At 45.0% G+C, this 19,105-nt stretch overlaps 1 protein-coding gene across 1 annotated transcript in view; it reads left to right on the top strand.

Moving 5' to 3' along the window:
• Nucleotides 1–7,113, top strand: part of LOC141247733 (uncharacterized) — a 56,102-nt gene extending 48,989 nt beyond the window's left edge. The window contains exon 3 of the mRNA XM_073669256.1: nt 7,039–7,113. Within this exon, the coding sequence (XP_073525357.1) occupies nt 7,039–7,113 (75 nt within the window). The remainder of the gene's footprint in view (nt 1–7,038) is intronic.
• Nucleotides 7,114–19,105: the final 11,992 nt, after the last annotated feature.

The raw sequence follows: 19,105 nt of genomic DNA, 5'->3' as shown, positions 1-19,105 counted from the left end.
AACCCCGTCTAAGCACAATAGCCAGCCCTCGGTCCCTCAGATGTGGACAAGTAAAAGACCATTTCCTCCTAGCCATGAGAAAGCTAAGAGGTTGAATTTCACCATCTGCAAGTTCTTGGCTACAGAAATGCTGCCTTTCCGCCTGGTGGACACAGAGGATTTTCGAGACCTTATGTCCGTCGCAGTGCCCCAGTACCAGATGCCCAGTCGGCACTACTTCTCAAAGAAAGGTGTGCCTGCGCTCCACCAGCATGTCGCACACAACATCACCGCTTCTTTGAGAAACTCTGTGTGTGACAGGGTGCATTTCACCACAGACACTTGGACGAGTAGGCATGGACAGGGTCGTTACATGTCGCTGACTGGGCACTGGGAAACTATGGTGACAGCAGGACAAGGGGCTGCTGTCCAAGTCTTGCCGTCCCCACGAGTTGTGCGTCAATCCTCTTTATGTCAAAGTTCCTCCACTGCTTCTGCCTCCTCAACCTCCTCTCGGTCTTCCACCTGCACCCAAAGCCTGTCTGGTCATGCCACAAGCTTTCTAACTGCGCAGAAGGGATCCTGCACACCTCCTTACTATGCTGGCAGTAGGGCTCAACGTCATCAGGCGGTTTTTACATTGAAATGTCTGGGAAATGTGAATCACACAGCTGAGGAGTTGTGGTCAGCTCTGGAGAACCAATTTCATGAATGGTTGTCTCCACTGGACCTGACACCAGGGAAGGCCGTGTGCGACAATGCTGCAAACCTGGGTGCGGCCCTTCGCCGGGGCAATGTCACACACGTGCCTTGTATGGCTCACGTGTTGAACCTGGTTGTCCAGCAAATTTTAGCCCACTATCCCAGACTAGATGGCCTTCTGCAGAGGGCACGGTCGCTGTGTGCTCACTTTCGCCGTTCGCATCCCGCAGCTCAGCGACTTACATCTCTACAGAAGTCGTTGGGCCTGCCACTTCACCGGCTAAAATGCGATGTGCCTACCCGGTGGAATTCAACTCTGCACATGTTGCAGCGACTGTGGCAGCACCGACAAGCCCTGGTGCAATACGTTCTGACATATAGCCTGGGCCAACGAGATCCAGAGGTGGGGCAAATCACGCTGGAGGAGTGGTCTCAGATCAGGGACCTATGCACCCTTCTGCACAGTATTGAAATGGCGACGAAGATGTTTAGTGCTGACGATGCCATTATCAGCATGACTATTCCGGTGATTTACATGCTGGAGCACATGTTAAACAGAATTCGGAGTCAGGTGGTGGCACAAGAGGAGGTGGAGGAAGTAGAGGAGGAGGAGCTGTATGCGGAAGGGCTAACATCTGCAAGGTCCAGACGGTCGGCAGCACCAAGGCGGCAGGCATGTGAGGGTGGGGGAGATGGTTTTACCAGGGCGCATGGTAGCAGCCAAACTAGTGAGGAAGGTGCAGGAGCCCAGGAAGAAGTGGAGGACGAACTGATGGAAGACTCATCAGATGAGGGAGACCTTGATCACATTTCTGTTGTGCGAGGTTGGGGGGAGAGGACAGAGGAAGGAAGCATGATTGTTACCTCGCCACCAACACAACAGGGACTTGGTGCTTCTGGATGCGCAACACACGTGAGTGCCTTCTTGCTGCACTACCTGCAACATGACCCTCGAATTGTGAGAATTAGAAATAATCCTGAATACTGGGTTGCCACACTGTTAGATCCCCGGTACAAAAGTAAATTTGCAGAAATTATTCCTGCCATAGAAAGGGATGCACGCATGCAGGAGTATCAGCAGAGACTGTTGCAGAATCTTACATGTGCTTTTCCACAAAATACCAGTGGTGCACGTAGTGAATCTCACAGTTCCAACTTGCCAACCGTGGGACCGTCAAGTGTTCAGCACTCAAACCGTAACAGAACCACAGTATCTGCTGGTAACATCAATTTTGCGGAATCATTTCACCACTTTTTTAGCCCATCCTTTGCAAGGCCACAGGAGACAAGAAGTCTGACACATAGTCAACGCCTAGAGACGATGGTACAGGAGTATCTCCAAGTAAACATTGAAGCCTCGACTGTGTCACTGGACCCTTGCTCTTTTTGGGCTTCCAATCTGGATAAATGGCCGGAGCTAGCCACTTACGCCTTGGAGATCTTGTCATGCCCCGCAGCCAGCGTTCTGTCTGAACGTGTGTTCAGCGCTGCTTTTGGTGTGCTGACAGATAAGCGCACGCGGCTCTCCACTGATAATGTAGACAGACTCACGTTCATAAAGATGAACAAATCATGGATCCGAAACGACTTTTCTACCCCTGTGTCATCCTGGGGAGAGTAAAAGCTTGATGATTGGTTAAAATCACCCTACCAACCGTTTTAAGCTTTCAAATTACTAATCATGTTTATCTGTATCTTGGCTGGAAAATAATTTGGGCTTTGTAGCAGTGTGCAGCACTGATTCTATTAGACCATCTATAATAAGCTCCACCAGATTTAAAATTACTAATCATGTTTATCTGTATCTTGACTGAAAAATAATTTGAGCTTTGTAGCAGTGTGCAGCACTGATCCTATTAGGCCATCTATACTAAAGCTTCACCAGATTTAAAATTAATAATAATTTTTAGCTGCATCTAGCCCGGAAAATAATTTTGGGGCTCCGAGATGCGCAAGACACATAATTGCCTTCTTGCTGCACTACCTGCAGCATGACCCTCATATTGTCAGAAGTCGAAGTAATCATGACTACTGGGTTGCCACACTCTTAGATCCCCCAAACTTTTCGATCAACCTTTTCATTTTAATAAAGACCAAAAAAATGGTCATTTTTGAAATTATAAGCATTAGCAGGTTGTTAGAAACTGAAATCAAACAGTTTTCAACTCAAAACTTTATTCTAGGTGATGTTACATTTTCACATAGGACCCCTTGTTCGAAAGGAGCTTCTGAACTCTCTCGTCCATTGAATTTGTCAGGTTTTGGATGGTTTCTGCTTCAATTGTTTTGCATGAGGACAGAATACCCTCCCAGAGCTGTTGCTTAGATGTGAACTGCCTCCCGCCATCATAGACACTCCTTTTAATGATGCTCCAAAGGTTCTGAATGGGGTAGCGGTCAGGGGAGCATGGGGGTCACACCATAAGTTTGTCCCCTTTTATGCCCATATCAGCCAGAGATGCAGATGTTTTATGTGCAGCATGAGATGGTGCATTATCATGCAGAAAAATGATCTTGCTGTGAAATACACGGTTCTTCTTCTTGAACCATGGCAGGAAGTGCTGTTTGAGAAAATCCACATACATTATGGAGTTCATCTTTAGCGCCTTCAGGGATCCTAAAGGGGCCGACAATCTCTCTCCCCATGATTCCAGCCCAAAACATTACTCCACCTCCTCCTTGTTGGCGCTGTAGCCGTGTTTGCGTGGGGTGTCCATCAACCAGCCATCCTCCACTCCATCCATCTGGCCCATCGAGCGCTGCACGGCACTCATCCGTGAACAAAACAGTTTTGAAATCAGTCTTCATGTAATGTTTGGCCCACTGGAGCCGTTTCTGCTTGTGTGAAGTGGATAGAGGAGGTCGACAGGATGGCGTATGCACAGCTGCAAACCTCTGAAGGACCCTGCATCTTGTTGTTCGGGGGGACGTTAGAGGCACTATCAGCTTCAAAAACTTGTCTGCTGCTATGACAAGGCTTGTTTGCCGCTGCTCTTTCAACCTGACGTAATTGCCTGTAGGAAAGAGTCCTCAATTTGCCCTTATCAGCACGCACACGTGTGTACTGTGAATCAGCTACATACTTCTTGATTGCCAAGACACTTCATCCTGATCATCGCACAATGTTGATTGTAGTCATGCCTTGACCTAAACACTCCACAATTTGTTGCTTCTCAGCAGCCGACACATCCTTTTTCTTTCCCATTTTGGCAGAAAATGTAGGCTGCTTAATAATGTGAGACAGCCTTCTTAAGTAGTCTTGCCTTTCATTGGACACACCTGCCAAACTAATTAGCACAGGAGTCTGCAATTGCTTACAGTGATATAAAGAGCCCTGACACGCATCACCATCAATGAGTTTAACTGACAAACAAACAAATTCTTCCCTTATCACTCCTAAACACTTTTTGCATAATAATTTGGAACACAGTGTACATGTGCTTTTCCACAAAACACCAGTGGTTCACGTAGTGAATCTTACAGTTCTAACTTGCCAACCGTGGTCTGTATGGAGTTGTTCAATAAAGGGCCCAAAATTAAGATAACATAGATGGGAGAGGTCTCTATGAATAGGAATTCCTAAGTATTTGATACCCTGTGAGGGCCAGGCAAAGGGAAAGTTGGACTGGATGGAATCCTATATGGATTTGGGGAGGGAGACATCGAGGGCCTCAGACTTCGCTGCATTGATTTTAAAATTTGACCATGTAACAAAGTGATCTATTTCAGCCATAACAGCATGGATGGATATATGTGATTGAGTGATATATACTAGGACATCATCAGCAAATAGAGAGCACTTGTACTCGGTGCCTCCCACCTCAATCCACCTAATATTGGGGTTATGGCGAATTGATGAGAGCAGGTGCTCCGTCACTAGGATGTATAAGAGAGGGGACAGAGAACATCCCTGCCTTGTCCCATTGGTGATTGTGAAAGGTGATGAAAATGTTCTGATGTTCTGACGTGCCCCCTGGGCCTTGGGACACCCGGAGCCGGACCCTTTTTGGTGGATGCTGGTGGTTGTAGTCTCCGTGGCTCAGGGCGGTCAAACCAGTGGCGGAACTATTTATGTGGTTTTGATGTTTAAATGTCCGACTATGCCACCCGTGGATTGCGGTCAGTGTGAACCGCCGCTCCAGGGCAGACCGCTGAGGCTGGTGTTGTGGGTGCAGCAGAGCGTAGCATAAGTCCCCACGGGAGGAGTATAGCCTCAGGGCAGTGTATGCGGAGGATGGGGGTGATGGTGCAGGGCAGCAGCAGTAATGACACGGAGTCAGTGATGCAGTCCAGGGCCTTTACTCACAGTTCTTATTATCCAGACCACGTCTGCAGGTAACGGCTGCCCACGTCGTACTGTGCTCACCAGGTGAGGGGCTCAGACAACTCCCAGATAACTTTGGAGTGCTTCTCAGGACCCCCTTTGTTTGTCCTTTGTCTGGCCTTTCTTACCAACACTTCTGTCCGGCTGCCTCGGGCCTCCTCTTGGTAAACTTGGCGCCAGTTTCCCTGACCCTATGTGGTGCCTTCCTAGCGGGTGTAGCGAGGGGCTGCGCCACAAAAAATGTCACAGCCTCCTGCTTCTAGCTGAGGGTCGTTTCCTGCCTCCACTAGTTTCGGGGACCGGTCTACCCCTTTGGCCTGACCCCTCCACGCAGGTGGATTCGGGCGTGCGGTGGCGACTCGCCCGTCCGCACCCCTGAGATCCCTTCGTTCCTCGTTCCTGGAGCCTTCTCCGCTCCTCTTCCTTCCTTCTCCCTCTTCCAGGCCTGGGCCTCTGTTACTAGGCCCGCCTCCGGAGCAGAGCTCATGCAGAGCCCCTGCTCCCTGCCACTTCTGCTCAGACTTCTCTGCACTGAACTAAGATGGTGCCCACCTTTTATACTCCCTTCTCAATGCACCCAGGAACTGCTTCCTCCCTGCTCCTGCACTACAGGGTTCCCCTTCCTCAGTGTTCCCTCCAGCCAGGGACAGGGACTGTCGTGCCCATCTCAGGTGCATATTGGTCGCCCTGCCCCACGACAATGTGGTGTAATGCATGCAGGTGTCGGGTCCTGATCCACACTCCATCCTTACCTGAGAGTGAGATATCACACCTCTGGGTGAGGTGCAATACCTCTGTAGCAATCGAGCCCTCAGGGTGCTACAGTTCCATTTATCTTCAGCCTAGGTGACGTATTGCGATACAGGGCCGTGATTTTGGCTATAAAAGGGTCCCCTAGACCCCTACCCCAAGCTTTTTAAGAGAATCATATATGGCGTGCCAGGAGACTCTATGGAATGCTTTCTCAGCATCCAACGAGAGTATCTAATTACAAATTTTTAACTGCATCTAGCCCAGGAAATACTTTGTGCCTAGTAGCAGGGTCTGCTAGTCAGCGGATTATCCCGGCTGTTAAGCAAGCTACACCACCTGTAGTTTGGACACTTCATTTTTTCAAAGGAAATGCTTCGGGACCACGGGATACTCAGTGAAGAGCATCAGGAGGCACCCCAAGGCATAGGGGCTCGGACTGGCAGTAGGATGCCTTGCGGTGGACAGCCGAGCTCGATCCTTATAAAAGCTTTTCAACTGCAGCAGCTTTAGTGGATGCTACTGGAGCTGGAATTACGCGACTGCTGGCATGAGACTTGTCCTCCAATAGATCCTTGTAAATGGATTAAAAGTGTATTTATTCAAATTAGAGAGACAATTTAAATTAAAAAGCTTAGAGCTGCCTCCACCACAGGGGGGCTCGCTCGACCCACCAGCGGACAGGCACCAGTATTGGGAGAGGGGGTCTGGCCGTCAGGGTTCACCGCGGCTCTGGCACAAACCCGGCGACACGGAGGTGGCACGGGCAGGAGCGGACTGAACGTGTCGGCTTCTCACTTTTTGGATTTTAGAAGGGCATGACATGCCTATATCTGTGTCTCCCCCTCCTTTTACTCCTCCACCTCTTTTCTTTTCGCATGACTATATGTACTTGTCACTTTTCCATGTGTTAGTTGTGTCTTCTGAGCAGTTTGTCAGCTTTTGGACACCTTTGAAGGTGTTTTCTATGTGTTTCTATGTGTTTTTGTTTGCCTGGCATTGGTTTTAACGGTGTTCGAAGGTGTTCGACGAACAGTTCGACGAACAGTTCGGCGAACACACGGGTGTTCGACGAACCGAACCGAACTCGAACACTACGGGGGTGGCTCAACACTACACAGGAGGCAAGGTCCTTCAGGAAGCCGGGCCTGGCACTGGTGGCTTGCGCTGGTCGCTGGACAATATGTACTCATATGGTGAACAATGCACTACATTATCTCATGATTTAGATATACTTCATGTACAGATTAGACATAAATGAATGTGCATTAATCTTGTTTTAGGAAATGAAAAAAGAGGAGTCTGAAGAGGCTCTAGGAGAAACATTGCCGGTGAGGGGAATTATGAAACAGTCCTAAGGCTATATAAGGAAATTAGTGACAATAATTGATATGTACAAACAGATCGGCATCCTCACAGAGTTCGGTTAAGTTCACATGATGCGTTTTTGATGCGTTTTTGTGGTGGTTCTCCCGCAGCGGAAATGCGGCGAAAGTGCTTGTTAATAGGTCTTGCAGGTATAGCAATGCGAATCCGAATGTGCTGTGTACATGATGCGGAAATCTCCATTCCGGATTCACATTATAGTAAAAACCGCAGCATGACCATTGTTTGGGCATTTCCGATGCAAATTTGCACCCATTGACTTGCATTGAAACGCAGCAAACCCTCAGGTATAATATCTATACCTGCGGATATGGTGCGTTTCAATGAAAGTCAATGGGTGAAAAATCGCACCAGAAACGCACTGCGGGTGATACCTGGGTCGGGAGAGGAGGACTACATCTCCTCTCATCCGACCGCCACTCTCGCAGTAGCCTTCTCTGCTCAGCCCGCGTGCCCGCTGTAAAAAAATGAATAAAAAAATTAAAAATAAACCTCTATACTCACCTGTCCGGGTTCACTCCCCACAGTATACTGTGCTTCCAGGACCTGCGCTGACATCACCGAATAGCTGAGCAGTGTCGTGACGCCCGCGATCAGCTGATGCTCACCTGACCCTGGGAACATTCGCAATGCCATGAATTTGGCCATGAACTGCCATGGCAAACATCAGGACCACACAATCAAGATCTCAAAGTGCCGATGAGGTTATAGAGGGAGCCGCCACACGCTGTTAACTATTTAGATTCTGTAGTTACTATTGACAGCAGAATCTAAGGGGTTAAACGTGCATGGTCGGTGCCAGCACTAATCGTGGCTGATGCAGCAAGTTGTCAGCTATAATGTACAGCTGACAGCTACAGGATTGTCACCTGTCGGGGAACGCTAGTCAATTATATCTCAAGTCAGTAAAAAGACATCTATTGGTCACTAGGGGGTTATGCAATGTCCCACCAAAAAACTTTATTTAGCTCCATAAAGCTTTCATTGATGTACAAAAACGCTTTAAAAACCACATAAAAAATGCATCAAAAACGCATCAAAGATACCCAGCGTTTTTCCTGCCAAGGAGATTCAGAAACACTCAGGAAATTTTTGCTTCAAATCCTGAACGTCCGCACATACCCTTAGACCCCTAGTGTAAACAAGGGAAGGGGTGGGCACCATTCAGGATGATGTGGGACCAGGAAAATCATTTTATTGTGTCATGTGAGCACTTGTACCAAAATAGGTAACGGGGGGAGTTTCTTTACAAAAAGCACATATAGGTGAGCTGCTCATTTAGCCCTTTTGGTGACACTGATTGTAATCTGAATATCCATTCAGTTTCTTTCCTTAGGATTATCTTATTCAGTTTTCCTTCCATTTGTTTTGGTCTTATACATTCAACCATATTGAATGATATTTCTCTGAGTTGCCCTCCATGTACCTCATTCATGCGACGTTGTAACATACCTGGCGGCATCCTTGCATAGTGGTCCAACTCCCACTGTGCAAGAGCGCGCACTTGATTTCCAGTCGAGACTATCACTCTGGCTTTCCTCCATGCTGTCTGCTTGCCTCTGTTTCTTCTGCTTAAGGGCGGCGCCCGATCACTTCCTGCTTCTTGTAGCTGCTGCGGGCACACCACTTGTGCGTCCTCAGCCTATTGCTGTCTGTCACCTGGTATTTAACCCAGCTCTTTCCTGGAATCCTTGCCTGAGCATTGTGTTCTGTCAATTGGCTTCTAGTCACTGATGTGCCAGGTCCTGTCTATGTTTCCTGCCTTGTGGTATCAGTTCCCGTGTCTAAACTGTGTCCTGTCTGAACTATCTTCTAGCCTGTTGTCTTCTGCCTATCCTGGAGGCTGTATTTCCAGGCCAGTGTGAACACGCTCCTAGCCTGTTCTTTCCACCTTCTAGGGGCCGCATACCTAGACCCGTTCCTGTATCTTGCCTGTTCCTGTCTGAACACGCTCCTAGCCTGTTCGTTCCGCCTTATAGGGGCCGCATACCTAGAACCGCTCCTGTATCTTGCTGCTGTGTCTGTTCTTGTCTGAATACTCTCCTAGCCTGTTACCTGTTTTTTTCTATGTCCGTACTTTCCCTTTTCCTGCAGAATCTGATCCCGTACCTAACTCCTACTCGTTGTCCCTGTACTCCGGTTTGTGAGTTTAGAGTCCACTAGCTACTTCATTGCAAGTATCTTGTGTGTACCTGGTTCTGCTTCTCCCTTCCAGTCTGTTCCGTGTGAACAGAGCCCTGTCCCCTCTGCTCTGCCTTGCTCACCGCTCCGGCAGTCTCGCTCTGCTCTGACCCTTTGCTCGCTGCTCTGGCAGTCTCGCTCTGCTCTGACCCTTTGCTCGCTGCTCCGGCAGTCTCGCTCTGCTCTGACCCTTTGCTCGCTGCTCCGGCAGTCTCGCTCTGCTCTGACCCTTTGCTCGCTGCTCCAGCAGTCTCGCTCTGCTCTGACCCTTTGCTCGCTGCTCCGGCAGTCTCGTCCTGCTTCTCTCGCTCACCGCTCCAGGCGGCCTTGTCCTGCTCTTCTCTCGCTCACCGCTCCAGGCGGTCTCATCTTGCTCTGCTCTTGCTCGCCGCTCTGGGCGGCCTCACTCTGCTGTGTTTGTCCACCGCATCTGTTCTGTTCCTGAGTCCCAGTCTGTGCTGGGTCCTATCCACTCGGTGCTCCAACCTGTTGTACCTGCCAGTACCTCCCTGCCTGCATACCAGTCGTGCTTACCAGCATCCGCCAGTCTGCATACCAGCCTATACCCACCAGTCTGTGTGCCAGCCTAACCTGCCTGTTCCTGTATTCCCCTGTGTGGGTCAACAGTCGTGTCCGGGGTCTGTCCTGGAGTAGCACCTTGTCCCTCTGCTCGGTTCCTCCTTGGTGCACTGGCGTCGTATGCCGTTATGCGACCCTGGTCAGATTGGGTGGATACTTAGTTACGCCCCTCCAGGCATTCACTCTCCGGCACAGTCCAGTGGAATCACTACATATACACGCACACGCCACTCAGCCCGGGTGTGTGCATTACAGACGTGCAATAGGTGTATCACGTTTATTCCTATTGTCACCTAAATGCTCACCCACATGAACTCTTATCTCCCTTGTGGTTTTACCCACATAGTCCATTAGACATGTTCATGTGACTTTATATTCAACTCTCGATGACCTGCAGTTTCCAAAGTCCCTAAGTGAGAAGAGTCTACAGTTGCTGAGCTGATGAAGGTCTTGCATACCTTCATCCAATCGCATCTACTGCAACTACCACACCTAAAGTACCCACAAGTTTTCCTATCAAGCCAGGCTCCAGGTTGAGTAGGTCTTTGGTAGAGACTGTGCACCAGATGGTAACCAATAGATTTGCCCCTTCTATATGTGATACTCGGGACAGGGGGGATCAGGCTATTAATAGTGTTGAGCGAGTATGTTCAATTAACCCTTTCGCCGAGTATGCTCTGGCCGAGCTCCGAGTATTTATAGCTGCTCAGTGATAAGGTTAAATCGCTCCCGTGTGCATGATTTGCAACTTTTTGACAGTTTTATTACATGCGAGAATTGTCTATTTCTTACACATTCCTCCCATGTAATAAAGCTGTCAAACAGTTGCAAATCATGCACACGGGAGTGATTTAACCTTATCATTGAGCAGCTATAAATACTCGGAGTTTGGCCCGAGCATACTCGGACAGAACATACTCGCTCAACCCTAGCTATTAACATTTGGATCTGCCAACAAAATCCCCCAATACTTCTTCAGAACATGTGACACCCTCTCAGATGAATTATCTAAGGTGCCCACTATCCTCATCTTATCCTTCTCATATCTTTTGTTGCTGTTGGGGTTAGCTCGAAGCGACCATCTGTCTCTGCCCAAAGCCTCTGAATAGGATTTATATAAGACCTGGGAAGGATATCCCATCTCACGAAACCTGTGGTACAGCTCGTTGGCCTGTTCCCAAAAAACACTCATTTTGGTACAATTACTCCTCACACGTAAGAATTGGCCTTTTAGGATACCTCGCTTCAGAGCCTCGGGATGGTGGCTATCCCAATCAAGGAAGCTATTTGTTGCAATGGGTTTTCATTTGTACATGTACTGATGGAGCCATCCTTCTCCTTCTTTATTTTTACGTCGAGGAAGGCAATGCTGTTACTCTGGCATTCGGGTGTAAACCTAAGTTCTAGCACATTTATATTGATAACCTCAATAAATTTCCTAAATTCAGCCTCTGAGCCAGACCAGAACACCAAGATGTCATCGATATATCTAGCCCAGAGGCCAATATGCAAATGCCACTACCTCTCCTCTTCTCCAAAGATGATTGTTTCCTCCCACCAGCCCAGGAGCAAATTGGCATACGTGGGCGCGAAAGGACTCCCCATTGCCGTGCCCCTGAGCAGGTGGAAGTACTTGCCATCGAAGAGGAAATAGTTATCAGTAAGGATGAAATGCAGCAACTCCTCCACCAGTCTGTTGTGGTCTTGACATTCCACCGCCCTGGTTTTTAGGTAGTGTTGAACTGGAAATGACGCGTGCGCATATGGTTTTATCAAATACACAACCTCTAGTGCTTAGAAATGTTGGACATGCGCAGATCCAACTTGGGGGCCAGAGACTCTTGCCGGTAAAGGTGAACTTTATGTGAAGTAGGCGTATGGAACACTTTATGCAATGATTGTCAGGTGTATTTAAGTACATCAACCTGACGATCTAGCATAGCCTGCCATCTTATCCATGCTGGCATCTCTCTGGAGCTCTGTATATTTGGCCTCCTGATGAACCAACAGGATGGGGAAAAGCGTTGAGGCAGTTTTCAGATTTATGAGATAAGTTTCTTTATCATGATGTATCTATCTATTTCTATATTTATCAGCATAGTATTAATATTGTATTAAACCAGGCAGTCACTCATTACTTGTATATAGCTCACCTCATCAGGGTTATACAGGGAGAGTGAGGGACAGGGTGCCAACCCCCATGACAGGCAGTACCAGTTAAGGATCTAGATGGGGCAAGTTAAGACATTATTGTGTATAAGACTTTTTTTGCCTGTGTCAAGTCATTACGCCTCTATCATTCTGGTCTATAGTGCCACAGGCTGATCGCCTCCATGACATGCTGAATTGATGCAGTAATTGATGCAAAATGAGCCCCAACCAAGTATTGAGTGCATTTACTGAACATACATTTCAGTAGGCCAACATTTCGGATTTTAAAAACATTTTTCAAGCTGCTGTTATAAAGTATTGTTATTTACTGAGATAATGACTTTGGTGTTTTCATTAGCTGTAAGCCATAATCATCAACATTAACAGAAATAAACATTTGAAATAGATCACTCTTTTTGTAATGACTCTATATAATATATGAGTTTCACTTTTTGTATTGAAGAACTGAACTAAATTAACATTTTAATGATATTCTAATTTAGTGAGATGCACCTGTAATATTAATAACTTTAAGTGTCAATAGGAAATATCATCATAACAACCTTAGTGTTTGAAATAAAATATAATTATTCACTTTTCTCCCAAGATTAGGCTATTTTTGATTGTGTTATGATATTGTATTTGATTTTACTTAAACTTACTGGCTTTTGATTTCATTTTCAATTAGATATTAAATAAAAAACAAAATTACTTTTACTAATTATTTAAACCTCACCAGTTTTACAAAGATTCATTTTGACATATTTTCTCAATATTTTATCTTTGATCTTCTGCAGTAAAAAAATAAATAATTTGACTGAGATTAAATACATAAGGCCCTTGCCAAGTTTTCATTGCAATTTTCTATCATTGACATTAACAGATAATATCCATATGGAAACAAAAGTTAATTCACTTGAATGAACATATATTGGTTGCATTAAAAATGCTTCATCAGCCTGGCTTTATCAGAGTTAACATTCCAGGAATATAGTTAAATAAATGATTATGAACCCTGAAAGTCTGAACGTTTCTTAATTTTACTACTATTTATATTAACACACATTAACACACACATACAAAAATAAAATCAGACAGGAAGACGAAAGACCTATCTTTCCGACTCCCTTAGCCCCAAACTTATTAAACACATTGGCCACTATTTTTTTATTGATGGCCTATTCTTCAAAACCTATAATGGCCATGACCGGGTACTTGAGATCGACCTCATGTTCAATATAGAAATGATGGAGCTGCTGTGTGCTGGCAGCATCAAACAACTTCCAGATGCTTCTTGCTCTGGAACCAGCTGATCAGCAAGAGTGCTAGGTGTCACATCCCCACCAATCAAGTATTGATGGCCTAACTTAAGGATGCACCATCAATAAAACAGTAGTGGCCAAGTTCTATAAGTTAAAAAGCAACACATTGCAGTTTTAAACTTTTATATTTTCTTCCTGTAGTTTGTTACACATTTGACTTTAAGGTTGGGCTCCATTCTGTCCCCTATGGTTGCTATCCTTTGCTGTGGTTTCACCAGTTGTCTATATACCTCTCTGACATCATCACCCAAGGCCTTTTAAAGGGGTTGGCCTCCTTTGAGGACAATTTTTTTCACTTATATCATTTTAAATTTTGCGCTATTTGGCTTTTACAGGTTATTTGTTTACCTGCACATTCAACCTTAATGTAGGTTGTAGCCATAAATTATCTGAGAGGAACTCAGAAGAAGTATCTCTATTGCTGAAAATATAAGTACAGCGAGAACAGTGTGGTATACAATTAAATTAAAAGTGAAAGGCAACTGCTCTGTAGTCAGATCACTTACATTTTACATGACCTTTTTAATGAGATTTTGAGTGTTTTAACTATTTTCTTATGTCATGCAGTATATTTTTGAGACAAATATTACTGGAATCATTTTCTGAACTTGTCAGAAAATAAACTCAATGATGTGTATTCATCTGAAAAGTAAAAATGTTAATTATATCCAAAAGAATGATTTAATCTTTATGATTGTGTAATGACTATAGAAATGATGGCTGAAAAGCAACAGAAAATGCTGTATTTAACAGTTTTATGGTAATTGTCCTTATTTTAATTAATTGCTATTGCTCCAATAACTGCTTAAAGATATTTTCTCATTAATGCCTATATTTCTGGTAAATTTGCTACTCACATCCATCCACTTTTCTGCAAAATTTTTTACCTAAAGTTAAAATATGTAAAGGCAATGTTTTTTTTCTTGGGAGTTGGAAAGGAGGAAAAAGGGGTTTCAATTATTTACATGAAATTTTTAATGGTTTTAAATAGTGTTTGGTTTGTTAAACTAGTGTAGTATTTTGTATCATGCTTTGGGCCAATATTTCTTGATAGGAATCTTTGTCCTTATTCTCCCATGAAGTTTTTAACTCAGTTTTGTGGCATACAAAGTCAAACAAATTCCTTGTTATACACAAAAGAGAAGTTTCAATCTATACCTATCCTCCTTTAGAAATCCACTTATGGTTTTGACTCAAGAAAAACTGCAGGTATAAGTGTAGCCATAAATTAAATCTGACAGCAATCTTGATGTCTCAAAACTGCTGTCATCGCTAGCTCAGCGAGGGTTGAAGAACTTTAAACAGACCAAAGAAATCAAATTTTAAAGGGAACCTATCACCAGATTTTTAGTATCCCAACAAATGCCATCATATTTTTCTGCTATTGTTATGCATTTCACAAATAATTACATTGCCTCCTGACTACCCTTTTTCACCTCAAAAATACCATTTGATTTGGTCTCACGCTGTATTTAATTGCAGCTGGTCTGGTCCAATGGGCGTCCTCCTTGCGGCATCTGTTCCTCCTCACTGCTAGTGCGGCATCAGTTCCTCCTCACTGCTAGTAAAAGCTGTCTTCCATCTTTGATTGATGTGGATGCTGTGTTCTACGCCATCCACATGAGTGGCAATTGTAGTGTCCATCCTAGAGCGAAATCTATCATAAAGCTATGACTTGGGATAACTGATTACACTTGGGATAACTGTAGATGATCTTGGATTCAGTTCAGAGCAGTAAGTCAAGGATACCCTACATGAAGTGAACTCCTATCCATTTTTCTTTCACCACTCTGTGGCTCTCATACACCTGTGATCACAGCAAACAGGGGAATAAAACTAATCTACCTCTGGCATATTATTAGCATGAACCTCTATGTATCTAGCAGTTTTGAGATGCTATTGATAAATTTCCTCTATTATCTGTAATGTAGCCAACTTTAGTACTGGTATTGAGCCCTCCAAACAAGTTTTATCACAAGAGAGTTGTTACCCGCATATCAACCATAGGAGTATAGCTTCACTATGAATTGTAAATCAGGGCCATGGAAAAGAAGAGCTGACAGTCTCTTCCTCTTATTTGCTTTACGGCACCCAGCTGTGATGCAGCCAACTCCTGTGAAGTGGTCAGTATGAATTGTAGACAACAGGTCTGTGTGTAGTGACATTTTTATTTTCCTGTGTAATTGGGTACTTCCTGACATCAAAGCAAAATAGGGGTAATGGCTCAGACATGTCAGGGGTAATGGCTCAGACGTGACAGAGCCATGTACAAGATATGAATATTGGATTTTTTTGTGATAGGTGTAGGTTCTATAGATATGGAATGCATATTTTCAGCTTTTTGGCTCAGTGCCGAATGCAAAACATTCACTTTCATTGCAGGGTGGCCTATACATTATTCAGAATTAATATTGGCCAGATGGATAAAGTTGTATATGCCATATTTAAAATTGTGATAGGAAATATAGGGTTAATATCTCCCACCTGGGACCTCTAGGAGACAGATAACCTTAAGAGTGAGAATCTCATAATTTTTAGTTTCTGAGCCCACATCTCATTTACTGGCCCCCATCTGAGGTCACCAAGGGAGGTACTGTAGGTGGGAGAGTATGGTACCTGGTAAAAGCAGGTTCTAACCTAGAACCATTATTCAGCGCTGGTAGATACATCATGCTGTAAGGACTATGCCATTTTCTAAATGGACTGCTCCTCTTCGCAAAATCTGTGCCATGATTATGACAACAGTTCTAGTAACTTTCTTTTGTTTATCCCTTTTATATTTATATGACTGCATTTACTGTTTTGCTTTGCCTCCATTATAATATCTTATGTATATTTATATAAGCACTGCCTAATTGTTGGATTGAAAATGCAAAATTTAATAACTTATTTCCTCTTGCTCTTTAAACAAAACCCCTGAAGCTTCATGAGGCTCAACCTTACCAATAAAGAATGTTCAACCGGCCGGTAATAATCGATTGGTGGTAGCAGCTGATTTTTTCTTTGTTATTGCAGAACGTGGTGGTGACCGAACCAAAGTGTACAGTGGGGAAAAAAAGTAGTTAGTCAGCCACCAATTGTGCAAGTTCTCCGACTTAAAAAGATGAGAGAGACCTGTAATTGACATCATAGGTAGACCTCAACTATGAGAGACAAAATGAGAAAGCAAATCCTGAAAATCACATTGTCTGATTTGGAAAGAATTTTTTTTCAAATTTTGGTGGAAAATAAGTATTTGGTCAAATACAAAAGTTCATCTCAATACTTTGTTATATATCCTTTGTTGGCAATGACAGAGCTCAAGCGTTTTCTGTAAGTCTTCACAAGGTTAGCACTAGTGTTGAGTCACCCCCGTAGTGTTCGGGTTCGGTTCGGTTCGTCGAACACCGGGATGTTCGAGGAACTGTTCGTCGAACTGTTCGTCGAACACCTTAGAACACCGTCGAACACCGTTAAAACCAATGGCAGGCAAACAAAAACACATAGAAACACATAGAAAACACCTGCAAAGGTGTCCAAAAGCTGACAAACTGCTCAGAAGACACTCTCTTTAAAAAAGCCGACCGGCAAATTCAGCAGCGGCATACACCGGTACCCGACAATTTAGACAAGAAGGAATAGAGCATCACACATAGATTAGATAGATAGAAACATGTCAGTCACACATATAAGAAGCACAGTGACAGTGTTGGTTACTGCACTTGTCATTTAGTGTAAAGGATTTATTAAAAAAAATATTAGTGTTTTCATGCACCGTCTCTTTAAAAAAGCCGGCCGGCAATTCAGCATCTGTACCCGACAATTTAGAACAGAAAGATAGAGCTTCACACATAGATTAGATAGATAGAAACATGTCAGTCACATATATAATAAGTACAGTGATAGTGTTGCTTACTGTACTTGTCATTTAGTGTAAAGGATTTATTTAAAAAAATAATAGTGTTTTCATGCACTGTCTCTTTAAAAAAGCCGGCCGGCAATTCAGCAGCGGTACCCGACAATTTAGAACAGAAAGATAGAGCATCTCACATAGATTAGATAGATAGAAACATGTCAGTCACATATATGTGAAGTACAGTGATAGTGTTGGTTACTGTACTTGTCATTTAGTATTAAACTAAAGGATTTATTATTAAAAAAATTGGCGTGGGGTTCCCCTTAATTTTAGGCTCTAGCGGAGGTTAAGCAGACGGCTGGGGCAGATGTTTGAAGCCTGGGAAGGGGGTAATACCCACGGAGCTTCCCAGGCTACTAATATCAGCCCCCAGCTGAATACATAGCCTTTACTAGCTATTAAAATGGGGGACCCCCCAAAAAAAATGACGTGGGGTCCCCCCTAATTTAATAGCTAGCAAAGGCTAGGCAGACAGCTGGGGGCTGATATTAATAGCCCAGGAAGGGAGCCATGAATATTGGCCCCCTCCCAGGCTAGAAACACCAGCCGTCAGCCGCCCCAGAAATGGCGCATTCATAGGATGCGCCAATTCTGGCACTTAGCCTCGCTCTTCCACGCTGCCCTGGTGCGGTGGCAGGGGGTAATAGGGTTGGGGTTGATGTCAGCTTATAATGCCTGCTGACATCAAGCCCAGGTTAGTAATGGAGAGGCGTCTATAAGACACCCCCATTACTAACCCCATAGTCAAAGTTAAAAAAAACACAAACACCCAGAATAAAGTCCTTTAATTGAAATAAAGACACAATCCTTTATTGTTCTAAATTAAACCATACTTACCATCACGCCCATTCCGGCTGAAGCCAACGATCTCCTGCAATAAAAGAAAAATAATAAAGCAACCTCATCCTTACCTTTCCATGGTTCCCACGACAGCTTCAGCTCTGCTACATCGAGATGACAGGCTGGACCGCAGCAGAACGCTGCCATCCAGCCTCTCATCCCGCAGACACTGAGAAGCGCAGGCTTGCTTGCGCTGCTCAGCGTCTCTCTGTGACGACATCCAGATGAGCCGAGTTCATGTCCAATGAACTCGGCTCACCTCATGCACGTCACTGACAGCGTGGGAAAATTCTCACGCTGAAGCGGTGAGTGCAGGAGAATTCTCCCACGCTGTCAGTGACGTGCATAAGGTGAGCTCATGTCCAATGAACTCAGCTCACCTCCTGCACGTCACTGACAGCGTGGGAGAATTCTCCTGCACTCAGCGCTTCAGCGTGAGAATTTTCCCACGCTGTCAGTGACGTGCATGAGGTGAGCCGAGTTCATTGGACATGACCTCGGCTCATCTGGATGCCGTCACAGCGAGACAGTGAGGAGCGCAAGCATGCCTGCGCTTCTCAGTGTCTGCGGGATGACAGACTGGATGGCAGCGTTCTGCTGCGGTCCAGCCAGTCATCTCGATGTAGCAGAGCTGAAGCTGTCGTGGGAACCATGGAAAGGTAAGGATGAGGTTGGTTTATTATTTTTCTTTTATTGCAGGAGATCGTTGGCTTCAGCTGGAATGGGTGTGATGGTAAGTATGGTTTAATTTAGAACAATAAAGAATTGTGTCTTTATTTCAATTAAAGGACTTTATTCTGGGCGTTGTGTTTTTTTTAAATACTTTACTAGAAATTCATGGCGGTCATGTCTAATACTGGCGTGACCCCATGAATTTTGGGCTTGGGGCCAGCTGATAATACCAAGCTGGCCCTAACCCCTTTATTACCCAGTGAGCCACCGCACCAGGGCCCTGGATGAGTTGGGTACAGCGCCAGAAGATGGCGCTTCTATGAA

The sequence above is a fragment of the Phyllobates terribilis genome, unplaced genomic scaffold, assembly GCF_046119375.1.
Source record: "Phyllobates terribilis strain yellow unplaced genomic scaffold, ASM4611937v1 Scaffold_2__4_contigs__length_985480577, whole genome shotgun sequence".
NCBI lineage: Eukaryota > Metazoa > Chordata > Amphibia > Anura > Dendrobatidae > Phyllobates > Phyllobates terribilis.
This window is presented reverse-complemented; position numbering and strand designations above follow the sequence as displayed.